This window comes from Labrus mixtus, chromosome 15 (genome assembly GCF_963584025.1).
Source record: "Labrus mixtus chromosome 15, fLabMix1.1, whole genome shotgun sequence".
Taxonomy (NCBI): domain Eukaryota; kingdom Metazoa; phylum Chordata; class Actinopteri; order Labriformes; family Labridae; genus Labrus; species Labrus mixtus.
This window is the reverse complement of record NC_083626.1, coordinates 21,845,875-21,870,670: the sequence shown is the minus strand read 5'-3', so window position 1 is coordinate 21,870,670 and position 24,796 is coordinate 21,845,875. Positions and strand designations below refer to the sequence as shown.

Here is a 24,796-nt window from a genome sequence, read left to right as displayed (position 1 = left end):
GCATTTCTAATGTTATGTTACAGCCAGTTGATGATATCTAATGAAATTAAAGTGATGACAGAGCGCATTTTGCTTCGATTTGGGTTTTGAAAAAGGCAAAACAGCCTCTTTGTTTGATAGAACCAGTACAATTATTAAAGTTCGCAAAACCAGCTCAACAATCAACCTCCAATCTATAAAGGTTGGCAGCAACTCACTCTTTAACTCTTAACTTTAACTTCACAGCCTGAGAAAACTGGTTGCCTATAGTGAGAAACCAGTTTGCAGGAGTTTGAAATTAACTGGGGAGAAAAGAGAAAAGTTACTTGTGATGATAGAAAAACTGACTAACACATTACACACCCACATTCCCATTGCCTTAAGTGGAAGCTGCTCAAAAAGAAATGAAAACAAATCAAGCAATCTCGGCCCACAAATCACATCGGCTCATGTCTGTCAAAGAATTGTTTAAAAAATCCAGCAATAACTTGGCGCGCTCCTGCAGACACATGGACAACAAACACTAAATGTGCTCGTGTTGTTGGAAACCTAACATGTTTCTGCCGTGGAAATAAACATGTCACAATCAATACATCGTTTCTGCTCCCTCCAGAGGACTATACTCTGAACGCTGAGTGTGTTCAGCAATGCTGCCCTGGTAATTGACTCATGCCCAAGATGAAAAGCTTTTTTTTTTTTTTTCATTTGAGAGTTTCTTTCATTCTTTTGTGTTGAGGAATCACAGTCGTTGGGAACAAGTCAAGGCAGCAGAGGATGGAGCCGGCGCTTCGAGACAAGGATGAATAAACAAAGTCAAAACAACAAAACCAAAGAAGAAAGAGATGTTGGGCAATGCTCAAATGTTTAAACAGTTTCCTGCAGGGGATGTGTCATTTTGAATATTGCTGCTGTTGAAGCTCTCATCACGTTAATAGACTTGAGCACACTAAGCCACAAATTGCTTAAGCCTGTGTTTAAACCCCTGACATCCTTTGGATATTGAATTTGATGATTTTGTTGGATGACACCAAGTAGAACTGCAAAGGCAAAAACAGCCTCTTTGTTGAACAAAGCTGGTTAAAAAACAGTGCAAATGAGGCTGAAAAATCAGCTCCAATCTTTAAGCTTGACAACAGCTTACTCTTCATTTACAAGAGAGTTTAATTTAGCATAGGAAAGTTAACTTCACAGCCTGAGAAAACTTTTTGAGACAATGAAGGATGTTTTATCCTCCCTTGAAACAGATTCTCACTGTCAAAACACTTGCAGTAAAGCTTGACTTTGGCAAATTGTATCTATCCAATATAGGCCTATGAAGTATATATCAGAATTTTGTTACACTACAGATCATAGCAGCACAGTTAGCAGAGTATTTCAGCTGAGTGGTATACGTTAGCTGCCCTCAAATAGGCTGATCTTGTTTAATCATGCAACGCTTTTTTTGTAAGTTATGTGATTAATATTCCAAGTACCATTGTTTAGTTATATCGATGCAAAATTGGTGCAATTTTTTATAAAAAAGTCAATTGCATTGCTACTGAAGAAATCACTATCAGTCACCATAGCGGTAATCTTAAAAGAAAAAAAGGTAAATAATTGCAGTCTCTAAATTCAGTATCATTATAAAAACCATAATGGTCGGGCACCAGTGTCCAATTTCTTCATGCGTCACCATATGATCATGACTCTGCATTATATTTTCCATCCTAAGAGACAAGAACAGTTAGGCAGAAAACCCATTAGTCCAAAGTTGTCCCTACATCTCTGATTATGATCACACTGCAAGTTTTTCTATTTGGCTGCTCACATTACTTTTTAATGTGACCTGTATTAGATGCCTGTGTGGTCACAGTCATAGACTGACCCCAAGGTCCAAATGAATAACAACGACGCAAAATCCAGCATTTAGCTTAGAGCACTAAGCGCCTTTAAACCTGGCATCAATGTTCTTAGCTTTTTGTTGACACTGCAGTAGTGTTCTTCTGCTGCAATATTCGTCAATTTCTTTTGATATGCTTCCAAACATACAGTAGGTCAGTTAGTTATGATCCAACCCATCAAGTTTTGCCTGTTCAGAAGTGTCACTCCAAAGACCTCCCTGTCCACTGACTACCTCCATCGCATGTGCCTTCTGTTAGGTTTTTATTGAGTGCCAGTGACCGCCGCTCCCGCCCATCCAGCCATGGTAGAACTGTGACGAGTGTTGCTCAAGAATGATGTCAAAGTCGCATGTGTTCCAACCTGGCTGTTCAGACTGAGCTCACATTGCAAATATATAATCTGTATCGAATTTAGGACCACATTTGAAGGTGGCCCGTATCAAACAATCATAAAAAAATCTGATCTGAGTCACATCTAAGCTAAAAAAGCAGATTTGGGTAACTTTTGCCTGCAGTGTGAACGTAGCCTGATTCACAGCTACCAGCTATGGGCTCCTGGCCGTGGAGGTGAGACCTTTTCCTCCCTGATTTATTGGAAGGTCCTGGGATAAGCAGAGTATTTAGCCAAGCCCGACTTGAGGGGGTGTTAGCTGGAATAAGATTCAGAGGGGAGAGTGCTGGTGTGTGGGAGAAATGTAGGGCTGAAGGTGTGTAGTTCAAACATAGGGCAATGTTTACTTTGAGTGTTGAGACCCTCACTGTTTGCTTTGCCCCAAACCTGCCCCCCCCCCCCAATTACTTTTCCTTCAGAGACAAAAATAGACTGAGTGGAGCTGGGACACCCAAAGGTGTAGCTTCACTCGTGCTACCGGCAGCCAACTTTCAAAATAAGAGTAAAAAATGGACCAAGTGATGCATTCAGTCAGCAACAAAGATTTCAGCTCAGTTTTCCTTACTGAATGATTTGCTGCAACAGTTAATAAGTTAATACACCTCAGAGACAAAACAATCTCTTTTGAAAATGACACTTTAGACTATCTGTCATTTTCTTGAGCCCCTTGCAGCAGAAGAGGAAGGGTGCTGAGTTCAAATCCATAAAAGGTGTTCATGGGATCACAGCGTATGTCATAAGTCTGTGTAATTACAAAGGAGGGAGTATTGTAATTATCTATCTTAGAACCACATTAACACTATACTTAGGGTTGTGGTTGTACAGGATGGGGTTATGGTCAGGATAATTACTTTATGCATGGAGCAGAAGAGAGTTTGAATGGCTGTACAGGATGAAAACAAACTGTCACACCTCTTCTTTTTCGTTTTCTTTTCAACACATTTGGCGATATGATGTTCAACTCTCGAACCGGGTGTGCTGTTGAGCAGAGCAAGGGGTCTGTAAAAGTGCTTCTTTAAAAGTGATGGTTTGGGATCAGTGAAACCACACTGGAAGAATGAGGAATAATGATGAATGATAAGAATGATCTGCCAAATTGCAAAAATAATGCCTTTTCATTGGTGTCTGCAAGGATACAACTGAAAATTGACTAAAAAAATCGCTTTTTTTAATGGTATGCACTACTAACGTGCTAAAGAATCCACTTAATAAGAATACAAACTAGAAAGCTTTAGCTTGAAGAAAACAAAAAAAATCATACATGTTGATGTTATACAACTTGAGATATCAACAAGTGTAGTGGTTGAATCCAAGCTATTAAATGATGATACATTTAATACATGACTGTTGACTATGTTTGACTTAAGTGAACTTGTATTGTTTAAAAAGTCTTGTATATGTATAATGGCTGAATAAAATACTCATACAAAAAAGACATTATGTAATCTGATGAATGATTAAATAGTTCTGAATATCCAAAGTATTTGACTTTGGTCTCCTCAGCGGACACAGTTCTCAAAGAAAAGAAGGTATAGAAAGTATGGCTGGGACGTTAGGCTTTTGTTCTGATTCAATCACGATTCATGGGTGCTTATTCGATTTGTATTGCGATTCCAACGTACTGCAATCCAATAAGTATTGCAACTCAATATTATCCATAATTGCGGTTTTCTTTTCCTTTTCAAGCAGAAATAAATGTCAAATAATACAAAAGGTAGAGAAGAATAACAAGAGTATTATTCCCAAACAAAAGACATTTCACATGTCAGTCAGTCTTCTTCTTCATCATCTATTTGTTTTTCGTACCATCTATCAAACACTCAGCCGCTTCATCCAGGGCGATCTGTTACCACAAATTCACTTTCTCTGCGATCATCATTTGACAAGCATCTGTTTTTATTGGGCAATGAGACCTTCTCCATCTTGTATATGATTGGTTGCCTAGAGCAGCGACATTTAGCACCTTGCAGACCTATATGGGCTGAGATGTTTCAGTAGTAGCGCCCAGAACGACTGAATAAACACTAAATAACACTTACAAAAAGATGATCGGTGCAGTGGCTACCTTCTAAGTGCCCGCTGCTGATTTTGCTCTCAATTAATTGGAAACAGCTCTGCTTTAGTATAAATGGACTTATGTAGCATGTTAGCTAACCCAGCTAATAATAACAGGCTAACATTACTCAATGATCACCTCGCCAGCACTCTGCTACAAGTACGTTCCCTTAACCTGAAGAAAATACCCTCAGTTCACACTAAACCACTTTTTGTGGATGACTGTTTAAAGTCAAAGTTTCCTTAAAAAACTTCATGTTCATTACGTAGGCTTGTAGCCTCACTACCTTACTATCCTACAACTCGTCTTTGGTGACCTTCCTTCAGTAAGAATGGAACAACAGATGGCTAATTGCCCATTAATATATCTTATAGTTTATTTATTAGCTGGTTCAGTCAAAGACTGTTGGGATGACACACAGAGTTACAGCTTCATATAACAACCTGGAAGACTCAGGGCTCTTAGCATGCTATCTTTCTCTGTTGGCTGCTCTCAGCTCACGTCGGCAGATTTCTATAAATGGATATGACATTAGAATATCAATCCCATGAGATTGTTCAATACAAAAATCCTGATACTTAAGTGAATAGATTTTTTTCCCAACCCTAAGGAAGGGACAAAACATGGACAACATTTATAAATTCATTTTTCCTTAATCCTTTGATATGCTGATAATTTCTGTTTTGGGCTAGCTAAGGGAAATTGTGTTTGCATAGTCCTCGGTTGCATAATGTCGTGCCATTTTTAAATTCTCCCGTGAGGTGGGTAAACTTTGCACTTTCCGTCAGACTACATGATCAGCGTAGTCAATGCAATCTTATTTGGAAAGGAGATGTTATGCAACAACTTCCCTGAACAAGAATCGAAAACAAAAAAGTCTCAAATATCAAAATGCTGTGGTGGTTTTTTCCTCAAACTAGAAAAAAAACTTTTTCCAGTTTTACAGTTCCCTCTAGTAGCACAACCCATCATATTTATATAAGAACACTAGGAGTGTCAGTAGAGCTCTATAACCGTGCAAAATAATGTAGCTTGATGTATCTTTAACCTGGTGTTCTGTGAGGCCGTGGGGATGAGGTTGTAGAAAGGGCAGGAACTCAAAGTCCCAACACTATCACAGCACACTATGAAATTGTGTATCTAAAGATGTGCAGCAAAGCAGACAAGCCAACCTCTCCCTTAAAAAACAAAAAGGTTTTGATGAAATGCAGACGTCAACATGAAAACAAAATTTAGCATCTCTCCCCCTTCTTGCCAACATCCCCTTCAGCTAATGAAGGGACACACTGTTGGCCGTCCAGCAAGCCTCTAAAAAGTTGAGAATAAAAATATCCACTGCTTCCATTCGGGATATTTACACTCATCCTTCACACACTCTAAATGTTTAGGAATCATGACCACTGACTGATCCTGTGCTTTCAGAAACTGTGATCAAAACTTCAAACTCCCCCCTTCCCGGGGCCCTCCCTTCTTATGTCCACCAACCATGAAGCCTCAGATTAATCTGAGGGCCGAGGGAAAATGAACAAGAACATGCAGGCTGAGTCTAGGAGGGACACATCAGGTTAACAAGTGCACAGGACTGCACTTATGACTTATATCTACCCTATAATAATGTATAATGATACAATGGAACTAAGGACTGAAAACGCTGCACTCTAATTTTTATTTTATTTTAAAAAGGACAAGCTGATTCGCTGTGATGCGCTGTCATGGCATAATTGCGAGAAGCTAAGAGACTAGCCGTGTCAATTTTTTAATCAGCCCTGTTTTATGTCATAATCATGCTTTTACAGAAAACTGTGAAATAACATTTGATAAATAATCCTAGAGCGGTGCTGGTTTGATTGAAATGACTCCTCGAGTTCAGACAAGGGTCCAGCAAGGCAGAGCGAACGAGAGGGAGCCAAGGTAAGCCCTTGAGCCTGAGCTCAGGGCAAACAAACCCAGAGACATTTGTGGCTCCTGCACGACAGAAGTGTTGCAAAAAATGTCACATATAAAGAGACAGCCAATTGAGAGACCTGCTACAGTTGAAACTAATGACTTGGGTGTACTTTGCCTCAAAGAAAATATACTTTTTCAGACATTAATGACTAGAAAACACATTTACAAATTGCAGATAAGTGTACACATTAGTGGATCTGTGGATGCATATGTGGATCTTTTTTTTACCGATTATGGATCTTTTTACGCATTTGCAAACTCTTTTTGCAAAAATAATAGCTCCATAGATTTCCAACAGAACATACAGTAACAAGCAAAGAGACTGGGGGGTTAAAGATTACATGACCCCACCGTGTGTCCTCTATAAAGCATTTCTCAGGTTCAAACTCTGTGAATAAAATGATGGACATTTCTCTGAGATTTTGATCTGAAAGCAGGCATCATGGGGCTGTGCCTTTCTTTTAGCATGTGTGGCCTTAATAGACTCTGACTCACCGACCTCCAGACCACCTCCTGTAGAAAAACACTTATTACAGTAATTAAGTGAATCATGGAGCAATACTGAGAGGGTGCAGAGAGACGCTGACATGAACACTCCTAAGTGTTGAACGTCTAATATGTAACAGTTTCCCATTAGGAGGCAAAGTGACAGCAAATTAATTTGTACCTTGAAAGGGATTTTTCAGCATTCTTGGCATGAGTTCTCCACTCTTAATGACTTCTTGGCCCAATGCTGAATACTTTAAATAGGGGACGGAAGGCACTCAGTCCAGCTGTATACCTTATATTTATACAGCCATAGCTAACTGACATGACACTCTCCCCTCTGTACACAGCAATTACATTCACTGGTGGCTGTTTTAACCAGATACAGTACCAACTAAAAGGATGGCTACGCAGCAATTACAGCACGCGTGTGATATTTTTGGTTGTTTCCTGTCAAACGGAGGTATAAAGTGAATGGTTCTCTGTGAAGCTGTGAAGAGGGCATTAACTACTACAGCTCACAAACGTGAAGCTCGGCAGGCCTGAGCCGACTGCATATACACTTCATTTAAATGCTGTTAGACAGCACAATCACTGCATGTAAACATCTCACTTAAAAAGACACATTAAGTACTTAATGGCCTCTCCATCACTGCTCATAGTGGGTTTCAATCAGCCAGCTAAAGGCGACGCAAGAGAAGCAAATGTAACAGAGGAAAAGTTCTGCTTTAAGGAGGCATAAGTGTAAGGGCAAGCTCTGGCCAGAACTTTTCTCAGAAATATATGCCACTGAAAATGTAGAGGAGCAACCAATCACAATCAATTGATTGGTCATGTGATCTGCATTCAACCCAAAAGGATTCAATCAGTTGTAATAAAAAGTGAAAATCCAGCCTACTTTTGTAAGAAGAGCTTAATTCAAAAAGTAGTTTCTTATACGATGTCCTGGATGATTCATAATTTTGCCTATAAATTATGAAAAAGGGCCAATCATGTTTATTTTTGGCAGAGGCCAAGTAGACTTCTTTTATGTCTTGCTTCATCCAAAACAAGTCACACCCCTAAACTAAAAAGTGATTTTATAATTTATGACACTAAAGTCCTCAAACTTTTTGCATTTTCGGTGAAAAAGGTTTTCATTCCCTTCCCCCGGACTGATTGTTGAGCCCTGGTTAGATGTCACAATGCTAACCATGGTTATGATTGTTATGGCTGCAATCTAGATCAAATGTTTAGCAGACATTGCCTTTCATTTTTACTTTATCCACCGTTTTAATGATCAGCCATCATGCAGCATATTTTCCATAAATACTAGGTTGTGTCATCACTTGAATTACAGACTCAGTTCAAAGTGGAACCTGTAATTAATCTGTGCAGCACCATGTCACATCAGACGACTTCAAATGCATGTAAAACAATTTTGATACTTTTGAGTAAAAATAAAGTTAAAAGGCTCACTCAACGTGTCTGTCCATTAACTGGCCCAGACTAAACATTGATGCATGCAGTTCATTCTTCGGACGTGCTTGTAATTTTGTGAATCATATTTTATTTGAAAATCTATTTTTACCAAAGTGTTATAATGTACAGTCAAAATCTATTTGAAACAATTAGCATTAAATAACTTTTCTCTTCTTTACAGATACAAATTTGGGATTTTTCCCAAATTTCAGACTCAAAGTCAACGAGAGCTCCCAACTGAATAACATGCTTGACAACAATATACTAAAGAGCTGATATGAACCATTAGACGTTAACCAGCAAATATTTTGACAACAATTAAGGGTAAAAATGCACAAACAATCTGGTTCTGGCTATTTAAATCTTAAGATTATATTGCTATATGTTTGTTTTTTGTTTTTTTTATTGCCTTTATTGATAGGACAGTGAATAGAGTATGAAACAGGGATACGATACCATACGATATGATACAAAGCGATACGGAGCGATACACTTTATGGTCCCCTTGGGGAAATTTGTCTTGGGCTCATGTTCTCATTTAGCTGCCTCCATAGTAGAATAAATGAATACATCAGAAATGAGAGAGTGGGGAATGACATGCGAGTAAAGAGCTTCAGGTCAGAGTCAAACCCAAGTTGTCTACTTGGAGGACAATAGCCTCTGTACATGATGCACGAGACATAACTGCTAGGCTATCCAGTGCCCCAGATTCATTTGTCTTTTGAATGTTTTAGAAATGTAGACTAAATATCTTTAGATTTAAGACTGTACATTGAACCAAACAAGAGGTTTCAGGACAGAAAAATGGGATCTATGAACTTATAATTAGCATATTTTGCCTTTGAATATTTTCTGTAAACTGAATTTGTAGTCAATTATTTGATAAAATAATTGGGAGATTAATCAATAAATACCAATCATCATTAGTTGCAGCCTGAAATGCTGTTATGATTTATGGTGTAATGACTTAGAACAAGGCAGCACAGCCAGTTCTTGCCATTAATCAGCAGTATGGGTTATTACAGTGTGCAGTAAATATATATATGGAGTTCAGAAGGGGTGATTAAATACTGCAGAGGGCCCTTTGGTTTTTCCCATGCCTCTGTCCATTGAGGAAGTCTCAAATTCACCCGTGAAGTCATCTCTCTTTCTACCCAGAATGCACTGGCCAGAACCCATCAAATAAATAACTTTTTTTCATCTGGACTCCTTGATGTATTGGGCTGGATTTTTCCATTACTAAGCAGAATAAGAGCATTTCCTTTCACTTCTAGCAGTCTCTAAAGCTGGCGCTCACCATCAGGAATGTAAACACACACAGTCTGTAAACAAGGCTCGCTCTGACCCCCAACCCCCCTCTGACAACGCTGACCACTGCAGACCAGCCTAATGATGTCCCTCGCCGACCACCCCCCCCCCCCCCCCCCCTAAAAAAAACTCTCCAAAAAAAGGGACGCAGCCCCATTATTCGCAGAAGGGGGCGAAGAAGAGGCTGAAGGAGAAGGAAGGATAGTTAAGCGTGTTTCAGTCTAAGAAATTACAGAGACAAAGATGACATTCTCTCTGAAATCTTCTCCTGAGTCACAGTATCCCTGATCGTGGAGTAATGGAGCAGAAAAACAAATGGGGGCTCTGTGGTGTGGGGGGCTTAGAGGATTAATGATCTAAGAGCCGCTGCAGCTGGCCGAGGGACGGCACTGAGGTTCCTCAGCGAGCCTTCAGTGCATATGAAGGGGCTCTGGAGGTGAGTTTAAGTCTGGGGGGTCAGAGTGCCATCGACACTGACTCCATCCTCCCCCGAAACCAACAGGGATGTTGTCAGCACCGTGCCGCATCTGCACGGAGAACAAAGGCCACTGACAGGGTGAGAGGGACAGAGATGGGAGCACAGGGGAGTTTTCTAATTTTAACTACAATGCCACGGTTGAAAGAAGCATCACAGGCCTCATTTGGAACATATTGTTCAGATTAAAGCCTTGAGAAGCAGGCTCCAAACGAGCTCTGCACTTCTTACCTCCAAGGGTGAGCGTTCCATTTCACACAGGTGCTGCATACAAAGCAGTTGCCCTGGTGCTCTTAGGAAAGTTTGGGCAATTTAAAGTACAATTTTTTACATCCTCTTTTGCACAAAAAAATACAGCTTTGTCAGCCCTGCAACCATTCCAAATGAGGTGACAAATTGTGGTCACAAGGGTCTTGCTAGCTGCTGATAAAGTGATTTTCTGCTGGAGGAAGGGTGGAAAGGTATCATGGCAGAGGGATCTAAACAGCTGATCCCCTGGGGAGCAACAGGGATTCTGCAGAGTCCCCGGGTTGGGGTTTTGTTTTGCTGTGACCTGACCGTCGCACTGCATACAAAATCTGAAAACCAGAATCAGTTTTTCGGTATGTGCATTAAAGCTTAGGGCGGATGCAGTTTTTGAACACAGAAATTATAATATGATGCAAACTTTCCTGCACACTGAAACAATCATTTATTGGAGAAGTTTGACATTTTGGTAATTGCTTTCTATTTGAGGATTGTATAATAGATCAATATCATTCCAAAAGCAGTCCCTTATATATGGCGCTACACCCAGTAGCCATTTAGCTTTGCTTAGCATTAGGATTGGAAAGAGAGGGAATCGGCTAGCCTGCCTAAAATGTTACGTTATCCACCAACCAGAACATCTACTCTCATTTAATTACCCCATTTTATTTATTTTGCCTTCAAAAAAATCTAAATACAAAAACTGATGTTCACCAAACTTAAGAGAGGTTATATATCAGGACTATTTATTGACTCTGAGCAGTTGCCAAGCAACCAGCAGGTACTCTGGGAAGTTACCTAGCAGATTAAACAAACCAGATATAATAAAAGCACTGTCAAATACGCTGGTAGGTGTATTTTGGAACTATTTGAAGAAACCATCACAACTTTCTGCTCTGTTTCAAGTGTGTGCTAAGCTAGGCTAACTAGCGGCTGGATATAGGCTTTTAATATACAGGCTTCTTCTTCTGTAACTCGCAACAAGGAGGTAAAAAGGATATCCCGCAATGGTGGATTTTTCTGTTGAATCATTGCCAAACCTCTATGTTATACTAATTCATTTAACAAAAAAATGTGATTGAAGGATTAAAACGTAATCCTTTGAAACAGAGTGAAAGTATAACTCATTTTCTCACTTTCTTAACGGAGAAAGATAGATTTGTGTCAAATATGCAGCTCAGCATGAAACAAAAGAAGTACATTACTCAGGGAAAGAGATTGATTCAATGTTAAATATTTGGAAAGTGCACTTCTGAGCAGAGAAGTCAGATTTCTTAAGGCCATAATCTTTGACACTCTGTTGCAGAGAGGAAACTGTCTCGGTTGGACATTCCAGCAGCCAGGATGAAAGTGAGCGACTGTCCAGAACGAAGGCCCGCTGACTCGCCTTGGGTCACAGCATGTGCCAGACAGCTTTGACTTAACATGTGCCTGTAAACATTGTACTCACTATGTATGTAGCTGCAGTTTGCCTTCCCTAAAATGAAACTACATTCATTCATTGAGCTACAGCTTCGCCAGATTCAAGCCAGGGAGTAAGAAATGAAGTAGCCATGATGAATTGAAATTGTTTTCTTAAAGGATTCCCCATCTTTAATGGAGCCCCATTTTGGAAAGTGAAAGTACTTGTGCCTGCTAAGTGCACCCATTAATATCCAGTCTGAAATCACTCATCACAGTCACGCACACTCGCTTGTCCTCTCAGCACACCCACAGATCGAAGTTGTTTTCATGAATCACACCGCGCTGCTCTCTGACTGAATTGTTATCAAGTGTTTTCACCACTCAGGTAATGCCAAGATAATAATCTGTGTGCTCTCTCTGCTGCTCTGTAACAACATGTACTGTTGGTACCGGAGCACCACTTGTCAGACAGACGCTCTCTCAGAGTGTCTGCTGAGTGCTAAAGTGAACGCAGGATTGATCCCTCTCCACCCACTCGTCAGTGAGTGACCGAGGGCTACCCCGAGGCTCAACCTTCCTCGCGCGCTCTGATCATAACGAGAACACAACTGTCTGACACTGCATGCCTGTTGCAGACGAAGGAGACAGACTGAGACGGGCTCGGCTGTTTTCATCAGCAGAGAGTGCTTCTGGTTCAGGGGAAAGGCGTAGAAAGGTTGTAGGAGCTCATCTGCTTTAATTGGGATGTGGTCGGGCTCAGACTACTGGGCTGATTTATATGAGATTCATCCATTCCATTCCTGTTTGGGATTTTTTGGTTTTTATTTGTCATTTGGCCCAGATTTTCTTTTAAAGTAAGCAGTTTCCAAATCCAGTCTTAAACCTCCCTAATGGCTCATACACTCACCAGGCAGTCTGGATAATATCAAGCATGTTCGATATTAAATATGTAAATTCTGGATAAGTATGTCAGGTTTCCGGATTAAGACCAAAACATGAAATGAGATAGAAGCCTAAGAGACTAAGATGACTAACATGCGTCTGATGACTGATATTAGAACTGTCAGTTAAGTCACGCCTTCAGTTCTTAAAAACACAGCCTGAACCTTCTGCTCTTTTTTTTTACACTGCAAATCATCACTACAGCAGGTTCTATGGATTTTCTGCTGTTTACATTTGTTTGCCCATGATATCACATGATCACACGAGATCACTTGTCAATCGTACCATACCCTGTAATGATTGATGTGTCATGTTTGAGATGAAAGGAAAGGGCATCTGTGGAGTTCTTCCTTTTATCAATTAGGAGTTGTTACCTCCTGTAGTCTGGACCTAGCCTTATGGAGGTGAAGGAAACATATGGGAGTAATTCAAAGGCGACATGTCATTTAAGCCAAAAGGTGATCCTCTTTGCAGTGTCCCCAACTCCTCAACGTCACAGAGCATTTCGAGGAGGACACTGGAAGTTTCCTGGCTGACCTGAAAACATCTTCCCTTCCCTTGCTAAAAATGACTTTACTGGATATCGTGCTCCAGTGCCTTGGCAGGCAAAAGGGGACTTGTGCGTCTGCTTGTCTTAAAGGCACATCCAGTCTCTGAGGGGAAAGGTCTAACAGCTTAACAGATTTTACTTCAGAAACCAGCCTGAGAAACAAGTGTGAAAGTGGTGAAAGCTAAAGTGGAGTCAATATATAACAACGAGATGCCCGTAGAAGATAGTCTTGACTGTCGGTATATCTCTTTTTGCCTTCCTCCTTTTTTTTTTTTTTTTTTCCGCAAAACGCATAGAGAAGTTCAAGGCCGACGGGATAGGCAGCAATAAAACTTCATTTAAAGCCCTCTTTTATGAGGCTTCACATACAGTTTAAAAGAACAGTCCAAATTACCACAGACACAACCCAGGCACTTACTGTCCCAATTACACCTAAGCACACATACTGACACTTGCAATACTAACACACACCTACAGAACACCCAAAGAGGGCTGGACAGGACTTGGGGACAGAGGAGAAAGTTGTGAACATCTTCCCGGTTGCAGAAATATAAATATAGTATGCTCAGGCTGACGGCGACGCTTTCTCAACATGTTGGTGGCGATGTAGTCGTTGCTTATGGCCGACAGAGGAAAAGGCCTGGCTACTTCATTAAGTGAGAAGGAGAGGAAGCAAGGACAAAGCAAACAAAGCTGGAAAAAGAAAAAGGAAAGGGGTTGAGTGAGTGAGTGGTGGGGGTGGGGTGGGGGGGGTTCTTCTTCCTTTCCATCTTGAGACTCTCTAGGCAGCATCTCTAGGTAAAAGCCTCCCCGTCACTTGGGCCTCATCGTGCCAACTCTGCTCGGTTCCCACACTGTGTCCAGGGGCCTGGATCTGGCCTTCCTCCCCTGCTCAGGCAGCCCTGCATCTCCCCCAGGCTCCCAGAGCAGAGGTTACACCAACATAGCCAGCCACGGCAGCATGTCAGCCCCACACCAACCGTTGCCTTGGTGCCGCCGCATTAACGAAGAGCTCCTGACTCTTTTTTTTCGAGGGAAAAGTGATTTGCCATGTCGTCTGTGGTTCTTTCCTCTCTCCTCTGCTTCTCTCTTCTTGCTTGCTCGCTCACCAAGAAAACCCTTCTCTCTCTCTCTCTCTTCTTCTTCTCCTCTGCCTGTCTGTCTGTCTCTGCACCCTTAATCTCCCCTGTTTCCCCTGTCTCATTTTTCCCCTCTTTGTCATTCTCTCCACCACATCCTCGAATCTTCCCTCCCTCATTCCACTCCTCTTTCACTTCGCTTTTCTTCTTCCCAGAGTAATGACTGATGCCTGAAACACAGTGCCATGATTAGTCTGACACTGATGAAAGACGAGAACTCTTGTCGGCAACATCTGTGTTGAATAAATATTGAGCTGACAAATTGTGCCTCTTTTTAAAGTCATTATTCTTCCGTTTCCCTTTTTTCTCTTTTTTTTAGAGTTATTCCAAGCACGCAGACTTGACAGTGGCACAGAGTTGCCACCAACGTCAAACACAAATATTTTTTATTGCAGTTAGGCCCAGAATATGCTCACAAATAACTCGATTTAAACTCCGATTTTTAACGTGACTGCAGAGCTGCTGATAAACAGGAACTGGGGGAGGAGGAGAAGCCGGTAAAAGTGGTCGTGCACACTGTTTCTCTCAGTGACCGGCCAACAGGTGCACGCCATTACAGACCCACTCTCATATGGCCGCCGCATTCCCTGCTACAAGGAAGTGTGTAATCGATGTTGTGGAAAATAAAGTGAGAAAAAAGTAGTTCTAATTGCAAAATGTAAATATTGAGTTTTCCCACAAGTGGGGGCAGACCACCCAGGATGCAAAATAGTCACCCACCCCCTTTCTCCTTTTTGCCTCGTCGACCGCCCGAGAGATGTCTTTTTGTGTGTGTGAAACATCACCGACCACAATCAACACTCGCACACAAACCCATGATGTGTCTTTGCATGCAAATACTTCTGGCAGCTCCGGCTCAGCGTTTGTATTGTGGGAAAATTAAGTGATGAAAACCTGGAGGGGAAGGCTGAAGCGGATCAGAAATCAGAGTGTTTACCACACCACCAAGGTCTTACTTGTTCCTGCAAGGTGCCAAGACTTTCTGATTCAGGCGGCCCCCGTCTGCTCTGAATCATTTCTCACAAGACAAGAGAGCAAGAGGGCAGCCAACTGGGCAGGGTGGCTCTGTAGCTGCAGTGTCTGACAGACTGAGACTCCCTGGGTGTGTGTGTGTGTGTGTGTTACAGGTCTGTGTCAAATACTTGTCTGCACTGTGACAAATGCCTCCTGGTAGTCTCACTACAAGTACCTGCAGGATCGGGCTATGAAACATAACTGTTCACACGCTGCCTGCAGATCAAAGACAATTGTTTTTTCCTGACAACAGATGACTCTCAGTGAAACTTAATTGAAGCCTCATTATGTCTTTCTTTTCGGTTATGTCTTTGCATGAGCAAACAGCATACAACAAAAGCAATAAAGCAATCATCTAAAGTAGCAGTGGATGTGAACTGGAAACTTGATGAATTAAAGTCAAGAAATCCGACTTTACCCCTTTTAAATCCAAATACTCTTGATCCCAGCTAACACCAATTCAAGTTTCATTTACTGACAGAACTGGTTGCAATTTTGTTTTAAGTGTCATCATTACCAGCTTTCTAAAAGCATCAAACTAACTAATTCAATTGGGAACAAGCAGCGTGGGAAGATCAGCTTATTACATTCATTCAGAGTGAAATGTGAGCAAAATTAAAAAAATAAAAATAAAAAAAAAAACTGTAGGAGGAGAAGAAGAAGAAGAAGCTATTTTTAAAGTGAAAACTTACCTTGAGTGGTCTTACTTCCTGAAGCTGACTGTTGGACAAAGGCGACCAAGCAGAAACCTACAAATCCAAGGCTCGCGCGTATCAAAGCGTGCATATACATGTTAACTTTCACTGCAGTTGAACACGAGCACTTTCTAAAGATCTGCGATGCGCAAAGAGCATATGAAAGGGTGTGTGTGTGTGTGTGTGCGTGTGATGGTATAAAGGTCTCGTGGTATTCCCCGCTGATAGGACACTGTGCGATCCTCTTGCTTTCTTCTTCACGCCTGCTTATTTGAGTTTCAAGTGATCGGGGTTGAGGGCAGCCCGACAGCGCGGAGCGGAGGAAGGCTTTTCTGTTATCATGTTCCGAGCCAGACCAATGTCAATTTAAGAAAGGGGGAGAGAGAGAGAGCAGGGAGAGGGAGAGAGAGAGTCAGAGTAAAGGAGAGAGAGAGAGTAAAGAGAGAGAGATGGAGTAAAGCGGCGGGGTCTGAAGGGGGAGGAGAGAAGAGGAAGCGTCCACGCGCTGCGCTCCGGACTTCTCCGCAGCTCGTGCTCTCCTCTCACTGGCCCTCACCGGTTCCCTTTCTTTCTTTTTTTTTTTTTTTTTGTTCTCCTTTTGTTCTGCACGGATTTTCACACAGGTGCTGGTTTTTGCTGGTGCATTAAATCGGAGCAAAACTAACCACATGCACACTGTGCACACTGTTTGAGAGCACCATGCATGGCCGCAGCCACCTGCGCAAAAAAAAAAAAGTGGCCAATAACGTCCGCGTGGTAAAAAGAAATGACCGAAAAGAAGGGCAGGAGGGTGGATGGGTTTATAAATGAGTGAGATGGGAAAAGTAATAGCCTTGAGATTGCATTTTGTTCTCATACCAGCGAACTGTGGGGGGGGGGGGGGGGGGGGGCTACAGTTCACCCAGTCCAGCAAACAAACCAATAAGCACCTATTTCTGCAGGGTCATGGTGGGTGCTGCATTAACGTGAGGACGTCTCCAACCAGCCCAATGAAAAACTAATGTTCTCATTAGAACCGTTTGTCAACAATTAGTGTTGACATTTGGAGAAGCTCAAACACCCAAATAACGGATACATTATTTTGTAAATAAAAACAGTCTTCTTTCTCATGAGCTTACAGGAGATACTAGTTCAACTTGCAGAGTTACTTCTAAATTACGAGATTGATTTGAAAATGAAACGCACTTCTTTATGCTTTCACTCATTTCCCTGCATGTCCTCCTCAATCCGAGGTCAATTGAGGGTTTGAAGTAATTTCACATCCCTGAGCCGGAAAAAAAAACGGAAAAACCTGTTTCATTTGTAAGAACACACATGTGAAAGGAATTAAAGCTGTTGATATTCAGTTATTATGTTGAATGAATAAGCTCCAGCTGTTATAAATATTGTTCAAGATGAATCAACTCCTTGTGTACGATAACACTCAGTAATTGTTTACAGGAACACTGATTAAAGCCTTTTAATTATCAAAAAAAAAACATAAAACCAACAAAAGAAATTATGTCTGGCGTCATGTGGTTCCAAAACCATAACTAACAACACATCATCTGCTCGCCTGTATTGATTATTGTGTTTATCCCTGCAGGAGATTTGGCTCAAACGCCACATTTGGCTCATTGATTTGCGCTCCTGGCTTTGAATGACTAAACCCTGACTTGTGTGAGGAATCAGTAAAACATAGGTCCACTTAATGCACGTTGTTAAAAAGACAAAACTTCCTCGGACCAGAAGAGGATGAGAGAAGAGTTTTGAAGCTAAAGATGGTTGGCTTTGTAACCCTTGTCGTCAACCAACCCTGCATATCATGAGTCACTATTTGCACGCCATTACCCCCACAACCTGAAGAGGAATGAGGCTTGAGGAGTTACATGAATCAAAGCAGACCTCCTTCACAGCCCGCCAAGCTTCTGTGCCACGTTCCGTCGCCGCTGACACATGAAACATTGGTTTTCAGGAGGCGTCCTGCAGAGGCAAAGCATCTGTACATCCCAACACCTGCCGCCTCCTCGGGCATTATCACCAAGATTAATCAGCTGTGTTGATGCGTTTAAGTTTGCGTTTCATCGTGCGGGGAAGATTCTACACTATAATTATCCCGCCCGCTGCCATGTGTGATTCTTTTTTCTCAATCAAATATAATGAGGACCTCACAATGAGGCTGATTGGAGATAAGAGCTTTCTTCAGATGATGCAGAGGATTTTCAACACACACACAAAAGCTGAAAATAGACTTTATTTCTAAACAGGGAGGGGGAGAGGGGATTCTTTTTCATGATCTTATTTCTTATCAGCATTCTGTCACTGCCTTTATTTTCAATGTCTGTCAGAATTTAACTACCTTGAATTGAAAGATTAAACACTGTAATTAATTATTGTTTCTCCTTTTTTTTTTTTCCTGCAGGGGTGTGTCCAGAGGGGTGGCCATGGGTGGCAGGCCCCCCTACCCCCCAACCCCCGGGAAACTGATTGGCCACCCCAGGTGCCATCCTATAATCCAAAACTATTTCACTATTGTCTTGTCAGAGGCGGGACTTGTGTTCAAATCAAGTATTCAGGTGGTGTTGTTTTCTTTACACCTCAATGTCGCATATTTCCTTTATAAGTACATTCTAAATAAATTAGTTTTTTTTAATTGTGATTAATCGCTACATTTCACTAGTTAATGGCGTTTAATCGTATTTTTAATCACATGTTTGAAGTTCCATTATTTTGCAGTTAAAAATAAATGCTGTTATGCTTTTATTCTGGGGTTCCAGAATAAAACATTCAATTTTGACGGTTCAGAACAATGACCTTATATGTGTTTGTTGATGTGTTTATAAGGTTATTTTTTTTTTACCACATACATCGTATTATCTTGCATCTTTGCGAGTGTAATGTATAATTACCGCGGGTAATCCTTTGTCTTGCGAGAATGCAGCCTTTGGGTGTTGACGGACGAGGGAGCACGGAGCCGTAAAGGAGCGGAGTTCTGTGCTATCCACGGTGCGCCTAAAGGGACAAAATAGCATGTGATTAATGGCAATATAAAAATGTAAGGCATTATTTCAGTACTTATTAAATCAGGAGTAACTAGTAAATGCTGACAGCCCAAAAATAAATAACCCTAACCCTAACATGCAATGAAGTCACTATGTTTCAGTAACACTGCCAATGAATGGATTTTTGCAGTTAGACAATGTGCGGGAGGTTGCATGCAAATTTCTTAAGTACTTTAAATTGTGACTTTGGACATTCGTCTTCTTTTTGAGTCCTTAAATACTTAAGCTCCAAAGCTTCACATGTTGCCATTCTCTTGCGTTACTTAAAAGTAAATATGATCAGTGGAGATAGAACGGGTGCAGTAAATCATTTAAATTCTTCCATGTGTGTGCACGCAAACCTTACGCCACCTCTGCATAAGTCAGTGCCATCCCAGTCCCAAAAAAGTGTGGACACGCCCATTTTCAGGGAATAATAGGCGCCTCAGTGAATAAGAGATTCAGTAAAACAGAAAAACCTTCCAAGAATCCCTCTTTGCATCCACATAAGACTAAAAAAAACATGTAAATCCATAGCACAAAGTCAAGCAGTGCGGCGTAATTAAAACAACATCCGTCAGGGATATGGAAATATCCCACATCCCTGTGTCCAAATCTCTTGGTAATTGTGAGCACTTGTATAACCAAATGAGCTCAGAGTCACTCTGGGAGTCTGAGAAAGTCAGAACACGGGTCGCACAGAGCCTGAGTACGAGTCACGCTGGAGGATCGGTACACTTTTCATGGAAACACTTCATTAAAGACAGAAGGGGCTGTGCACGGGCGTCACACTGTGCACCAAACGGAGCTATTTTTACACCCTTAGACACATGCGGGACGCCGAGGCCATGTTTAATTTATGATGCTGGTCATGAAAAGGACTTGAGCTACACGCTTGGTAAAGATGAGCGGGAGAGTGTGGAAGGTGTCCACAGAGCAGTGAGGATCATTCATAGGTAGGTTAGACGCCGCTGTACATCAGAGAACGCTTCAGAAAGTGTTTCATGCAGCGTGTTCATGAGTTTCACTGAAGAGTAGATGACCGCAACCTGCCAGGACATGTTTTGTAGAGGGTGTGCAGCTCTGTTTGCTTTTTGGATTTGAAGGCAATATCAATGTGTATTTTTTTCTTCTTCTGGAGAGTTAAAGCAGTCCTACTTGGATCTGTATACGTTTGTGTAAACCCCCTTAATAGTCGACACTTTCGTCATTGTGACCATATTTGGAACCAGAAGTGACCATATTTGGACGCTGAGTGGTTACAAATCAATATGTCATTTTTTTTGGGCTAGGCTGTTAACAGTTTAACTTCTACTGTCCAAATAGATTTTTTAATATGGGGTGTGTACAGGACATCCGGGTCTCGAGTGGACACATGCACTTTTGCTTTAGCTTCATTTTTCAAAGACAGAGGTAATAATAATAATAAATTAGATTTATATAGCACTTTTCTAAATACTCAAAGACAATGTGAAACACGTGCATCATTTGTAGTTGTGATTGTGAAGCGCTTTTCTACTACTCTCTTTACATATTACCGGCTGTTTTTTATTCATTTTAAATACAAGGGAGGCAATACACAACTGAATATTATATCATATCATATGGCATCAATCGCATTATATCCCATTGAATTGTATCCTATATACTCTGACTTCTTAATAGGAACCAGTTGAGTCTCCCCCTGCTGGCTACAAGACAGAATGCACGTTTAAGCTACTTCCACATTGGCTTCATGTTTGAATCCAGAGCATCTGTCCACTTCTTACTTACAGCTTTTAATGGTTCCATCTCAAACAACAGCTCTTCAGAAACTCTTCTTTTTTTTTTTTTTTTTTGACTTTGCAATCATCCGAACAGAAAAGTAGGTTCACCTAATTGTTCGACCTACTTTCATTCTGACTTTAAAATTTCGGAGTCAAACAACGACTTAACAGCTGTTGCTAAATAAATAAATACAAGATGGATGCATGTTGTGAGGCCACCACTTTCCTATACTGCATGCTAATGAATGGAGGAGCGAGACGCCCTGCAGAGAGCCTCATGTTCTCTTCCAGATGGCCATACGCTGCAACACGTCACCTCCATTCCTCATTTACTTTCATCCATTTGTGACATTTATTTCTCCCCAATTGTCTGAGAGATTTATGTGTGAAAATGCCAAGGCTCCGAGCTCAGGAGTTTCTCCTCTTTCTTCCCCTCTTTCTCCTCTCTGCAGGGGCTTCAAATGCGAGGTTACTGACACCACCGCAGGCCCAGCGGGGTCCCTTGGTACTCACCATGGCGGCACCACAGGGGAGCAGAGCGGCTTGCTGAGTTCCACACTTCAGTGCAGGCATCCCGGCAAATGCTGCGGGCTTGCCCCAGGAATGCTTCCTGACCACAGCCTCGGTAAGTGGCACTAACAGGGAGCAGGAGAGGAAGAGGGGAAAAGGGAAATACAGTTATCAAGGCAGAAAAAACAGAGGTGTCACACATGGCTGCTCTGACTAACTGACTTGTTCCTGACTGTCAAAGGCTTCTTTTTTTTTGTCAGAGTCATGGATGAAAACAAGCTCAGATGCACAAAAGGCATTTAGGTGTATTTGCTAGACTATTTCAGACACTGATATTAGTATCATTATTGGCCTCTAATAATCCCAAAGTGCAGCATCCCCCTGGTGTTAGCTATTAAGCTAGTCAATGCACTGACCTGAGGATACCAAAGACAATTTTCACCAAAAGAAAACAACTGGTTTCAGGTCATTCTTCTTGTTAAAATAACATTTAAACAACAATGTGGTGCTAGAAGACAGTTGAACGTCAGTCAAAGCCAGCAAAGTGTCAGGAATCTGTGTTTTTGCAGCTCACATTAGTGTCAGAGGGGATTTGGATTTCACCAATACTCCAGTCTCAGTACTGAAATCTGTATTGGTGTGGACTTTTTTGTTTTTGTTTTTTTTGACCGCTTGCGTTTGTAGCATCACACGGCTGGAAACGTTAGATCATCTGAAAACTACTAATGAGTGTTATCAGCTCGTGGGCCATGGGGGCTTGTTTTCTTTGAGTCTTCATATTACCCGAGTGTTAATGCTGATGCAGCAGGGAGGTAGACACGATACGGACAGGCTGGTAAGCTGCGTGAGGGAGCATGCGGGTGCTGGAGGGGATACAGGTCTGTGCGCATACTGTACCAGGCGTGCGTTCGTGTGTTCGCGTGTGTACACATGAAAACCAAGTGGACTCATCAAGATCAAGTGAAACAGAGAGGGAGACATTGTCCTGTTGAGATCCCCAAGTTTAAATCCTTTCTGATGAGCCTGTTTCATTTCAAGTATCAATCATCATCAAACATCTCAATTGTATAACAGTACTTAGAGCCTATCTGAAAGAACACACGCCCACACAGATGGCAGAGATAATACCCTTATATTTTAAGTAAACTCTTTTGATGACACATAACCGCGCTGGGGCATGCTTAAACCCCAGCACACTCAGCAGTGGCTCCATGCCACTTTGTCTCCACTAATCCTCTGTGATCAACTCATATGTGGAGAAAGGGACGAAGCTTTTGCATGCAGCCTCTTTTACAGACACACACGCTCTGTTAAGTAGGTAAGTACAGAAAAGGGACCGGGACGGTGGGGAAGTCCCATGAGCTCACTGTCTAGCCTGATAGCACAGCAGCTACGCCTACCTGCGCCAGCTACTGTAACACCAGGGAGTGTCTCCGAGGAGGTTTTTTTAAAAAAAAGGCTCATTCAGCTCCTCTGTGTGTCATTAAATATACAAAAAAAAAAAGACTAAACCTGCAAGATTCTGGCCTTGTTTAAAAAAAACAAACCAGTGAAATAGCAAACTATTCTCTTATGAGGGTCATTGTGACACTTTGATGAGTCAAAATTTCCAGTAATAATGCCCAACATTAAATTCTCACATTCTTTGCTAATGCTCTGACCTGAATCATTTCCTCTCGAAGGAAGGAACAAGTCAAAGTGATTTTATTTGGAAAGATAAAAAACGCAGCTCGGGACGAGGCTAAGCCTTAAAAGTCACGCGGCTTCATGCCTCGACTAACCTCAAGAGAGAAAAAAAGAAGTTAAAAAAAAAAAAAAAACTTAACAAATGAGCTCGTAAAAGACAATCAACATTTCTGAAAAGGAGAAGGTCCCTATGTTTACAAAAAGTAAGATTAATGAGGCATTGTAGGGATAAAAAAGACAAACCAAATGCAATTTAATAAGAGACCTAATTTCATTTTCTCAAAGGGGAATTCTGGGATTTTTTAGAAATAAGAGGCCAATAAAATGGAAATGAGTTTAAGGCATTGATTTAAGTTCTTACAGACTAATTTCCCTTTAGCCAAATTAAACGTGAAGCTGTTTCAAAATGAAATGAGCGGACGATAAACCAAGCATCAAATGAATGTTGTGATGACCTCATATGATTCATAGACTAGCCAGCTAAAGACTTACAAGCTTTATAAATGAGAAACTCATCAATAAAATGTAAGTATGCACCCAAAAGACATCTGTTGGCTGCAACACTGAAAGTATCTTGCACATCTTTGGACTCATCTATTTCCTCTTTCCATTTTTGTATTCTTTAGGTTGCGGTTCATCAGGAAGTTAAAATGATTGATCACGTCCCTGTGCCAGAGTTGAGTACTGACGTGTAGTTTTTTTTTTCTCTGCATGGGATCTGATCAGCATCTGTTTGGACACTATAAATGCTGCCCTTCAACATATAAGCCCCATGCACATTGGATAACAGCGTTTCAAGTTGTGCTCTTACACAAGCATGAATCCATGCTGCCCTCTAGTGGTCGTTTCTGAGGAGCAGGGCTTTTAGTTTGACACTGTTTGGGTTGCTCATCCTCCATCCACACACCCTCCCAGCCCAGCACAGAGCAGATTTCTGCTTGTGTGTGTGTATGGATAGAGGAAACTAACTGCTTTACTAACTAATAAATCTGAGTAGTGCTAATCATCGTTTACTCTTATTGTTAAGTTCTTTGTTTGTTTTAAGGCATCTCAGTCCACTTATGCCCATGTGAAAGATTCAATCTGCTGAAGTGTAACAGCTGGCTGTGTCAAGTACAAAAGTAATTGAAGAGAATCAGGGTCGTCAAACATCTTTTAGCAATGTGAGGTTATGTCAGATCCCTCTGATCAGCAGTTATGGGTCTGATGTTTTTACCTTGAGTCAAAACTAAATCAGGTGTCACCATGGTGACCTGTGGAACAAACTGCCTGCTGACCTGAGGTCTGTAGAAATCTAGTTCTTTTAGGAGCGCTGTGTGTGTGAATGGTAAATGGACTTGAGCTTATATAGCTAGTACTCAAAGCGCTTTTACACCGCAGGTCACGCCCACCCATTCATACCCTTTCACACACTGATGGTAGTGATCGCTGTGTAGTATCATCCATCAGAAGTAACTAATCCCATTCATACACCACCACTGAAGCAGTGGGAGCAACTTGGGGTTAAGTGTCTTGCCCAAGGACACATCGGACATGTTGCCCAGCTGGGGCTTGAACCCTCGACCTTCTGTGTGTCTGTGTGTGTGTGTGTGTGTGTGTGTGTGTGTGTGTGTGTGTGTGTGTGTGCGTGTGCGTACATATGTTCTGGTATATGTTCCACTCTGGTAGGAAAGGATGTTTAGAGGGATAGAGAGAAGAGAGAGGGAGAGGTTTTGTAAAGGAGAGAGAGGGAAGCTCCGACACTATAGCCTGTCCTGTCAGTCACCACATCAGTGTCAGGACAGGTTCCAGCATAGAGTCAGCCCAAGGTATCGCTGCCTTGCTCTTTTCTCTACCTGGCA

The 24,796-nt window shown here is 41.6% G+C and overlaps 1 protein-coding gene across 3 annotated transcripts in view; it reads right to left on the bottom strand.

Annotated features, from left to right (window-relative positions):
• The window catches only part of scube3 (signal peptide, CUB domain, EGF-like 3), a 79,222-nt gene extending 62,814 nt beyond the window's left edge, over positions 1–16,408 (bottom strand). For 2 of the 3 annotated variants that reach the window (XM_061057561.1, XM_061057560.1), the window contains exon 1: positions 15,971–16,408. In XM_061057561.1, coding sequence (XP_060913544.1) covers positions 15,971–16,070 — 100 coding nt within the window. In that variant the 5' untranslated portion in view covers positions 16,071–16,408. The remainder of the gene's footprint in view (positions 1–15,970) is intronic. The other variant, XM_061057562.1, reaches the window with a different exon arrangement.
• Between the last annotated feature and the right edge of the window lie 8,388 nt (positions 16,409–24,796).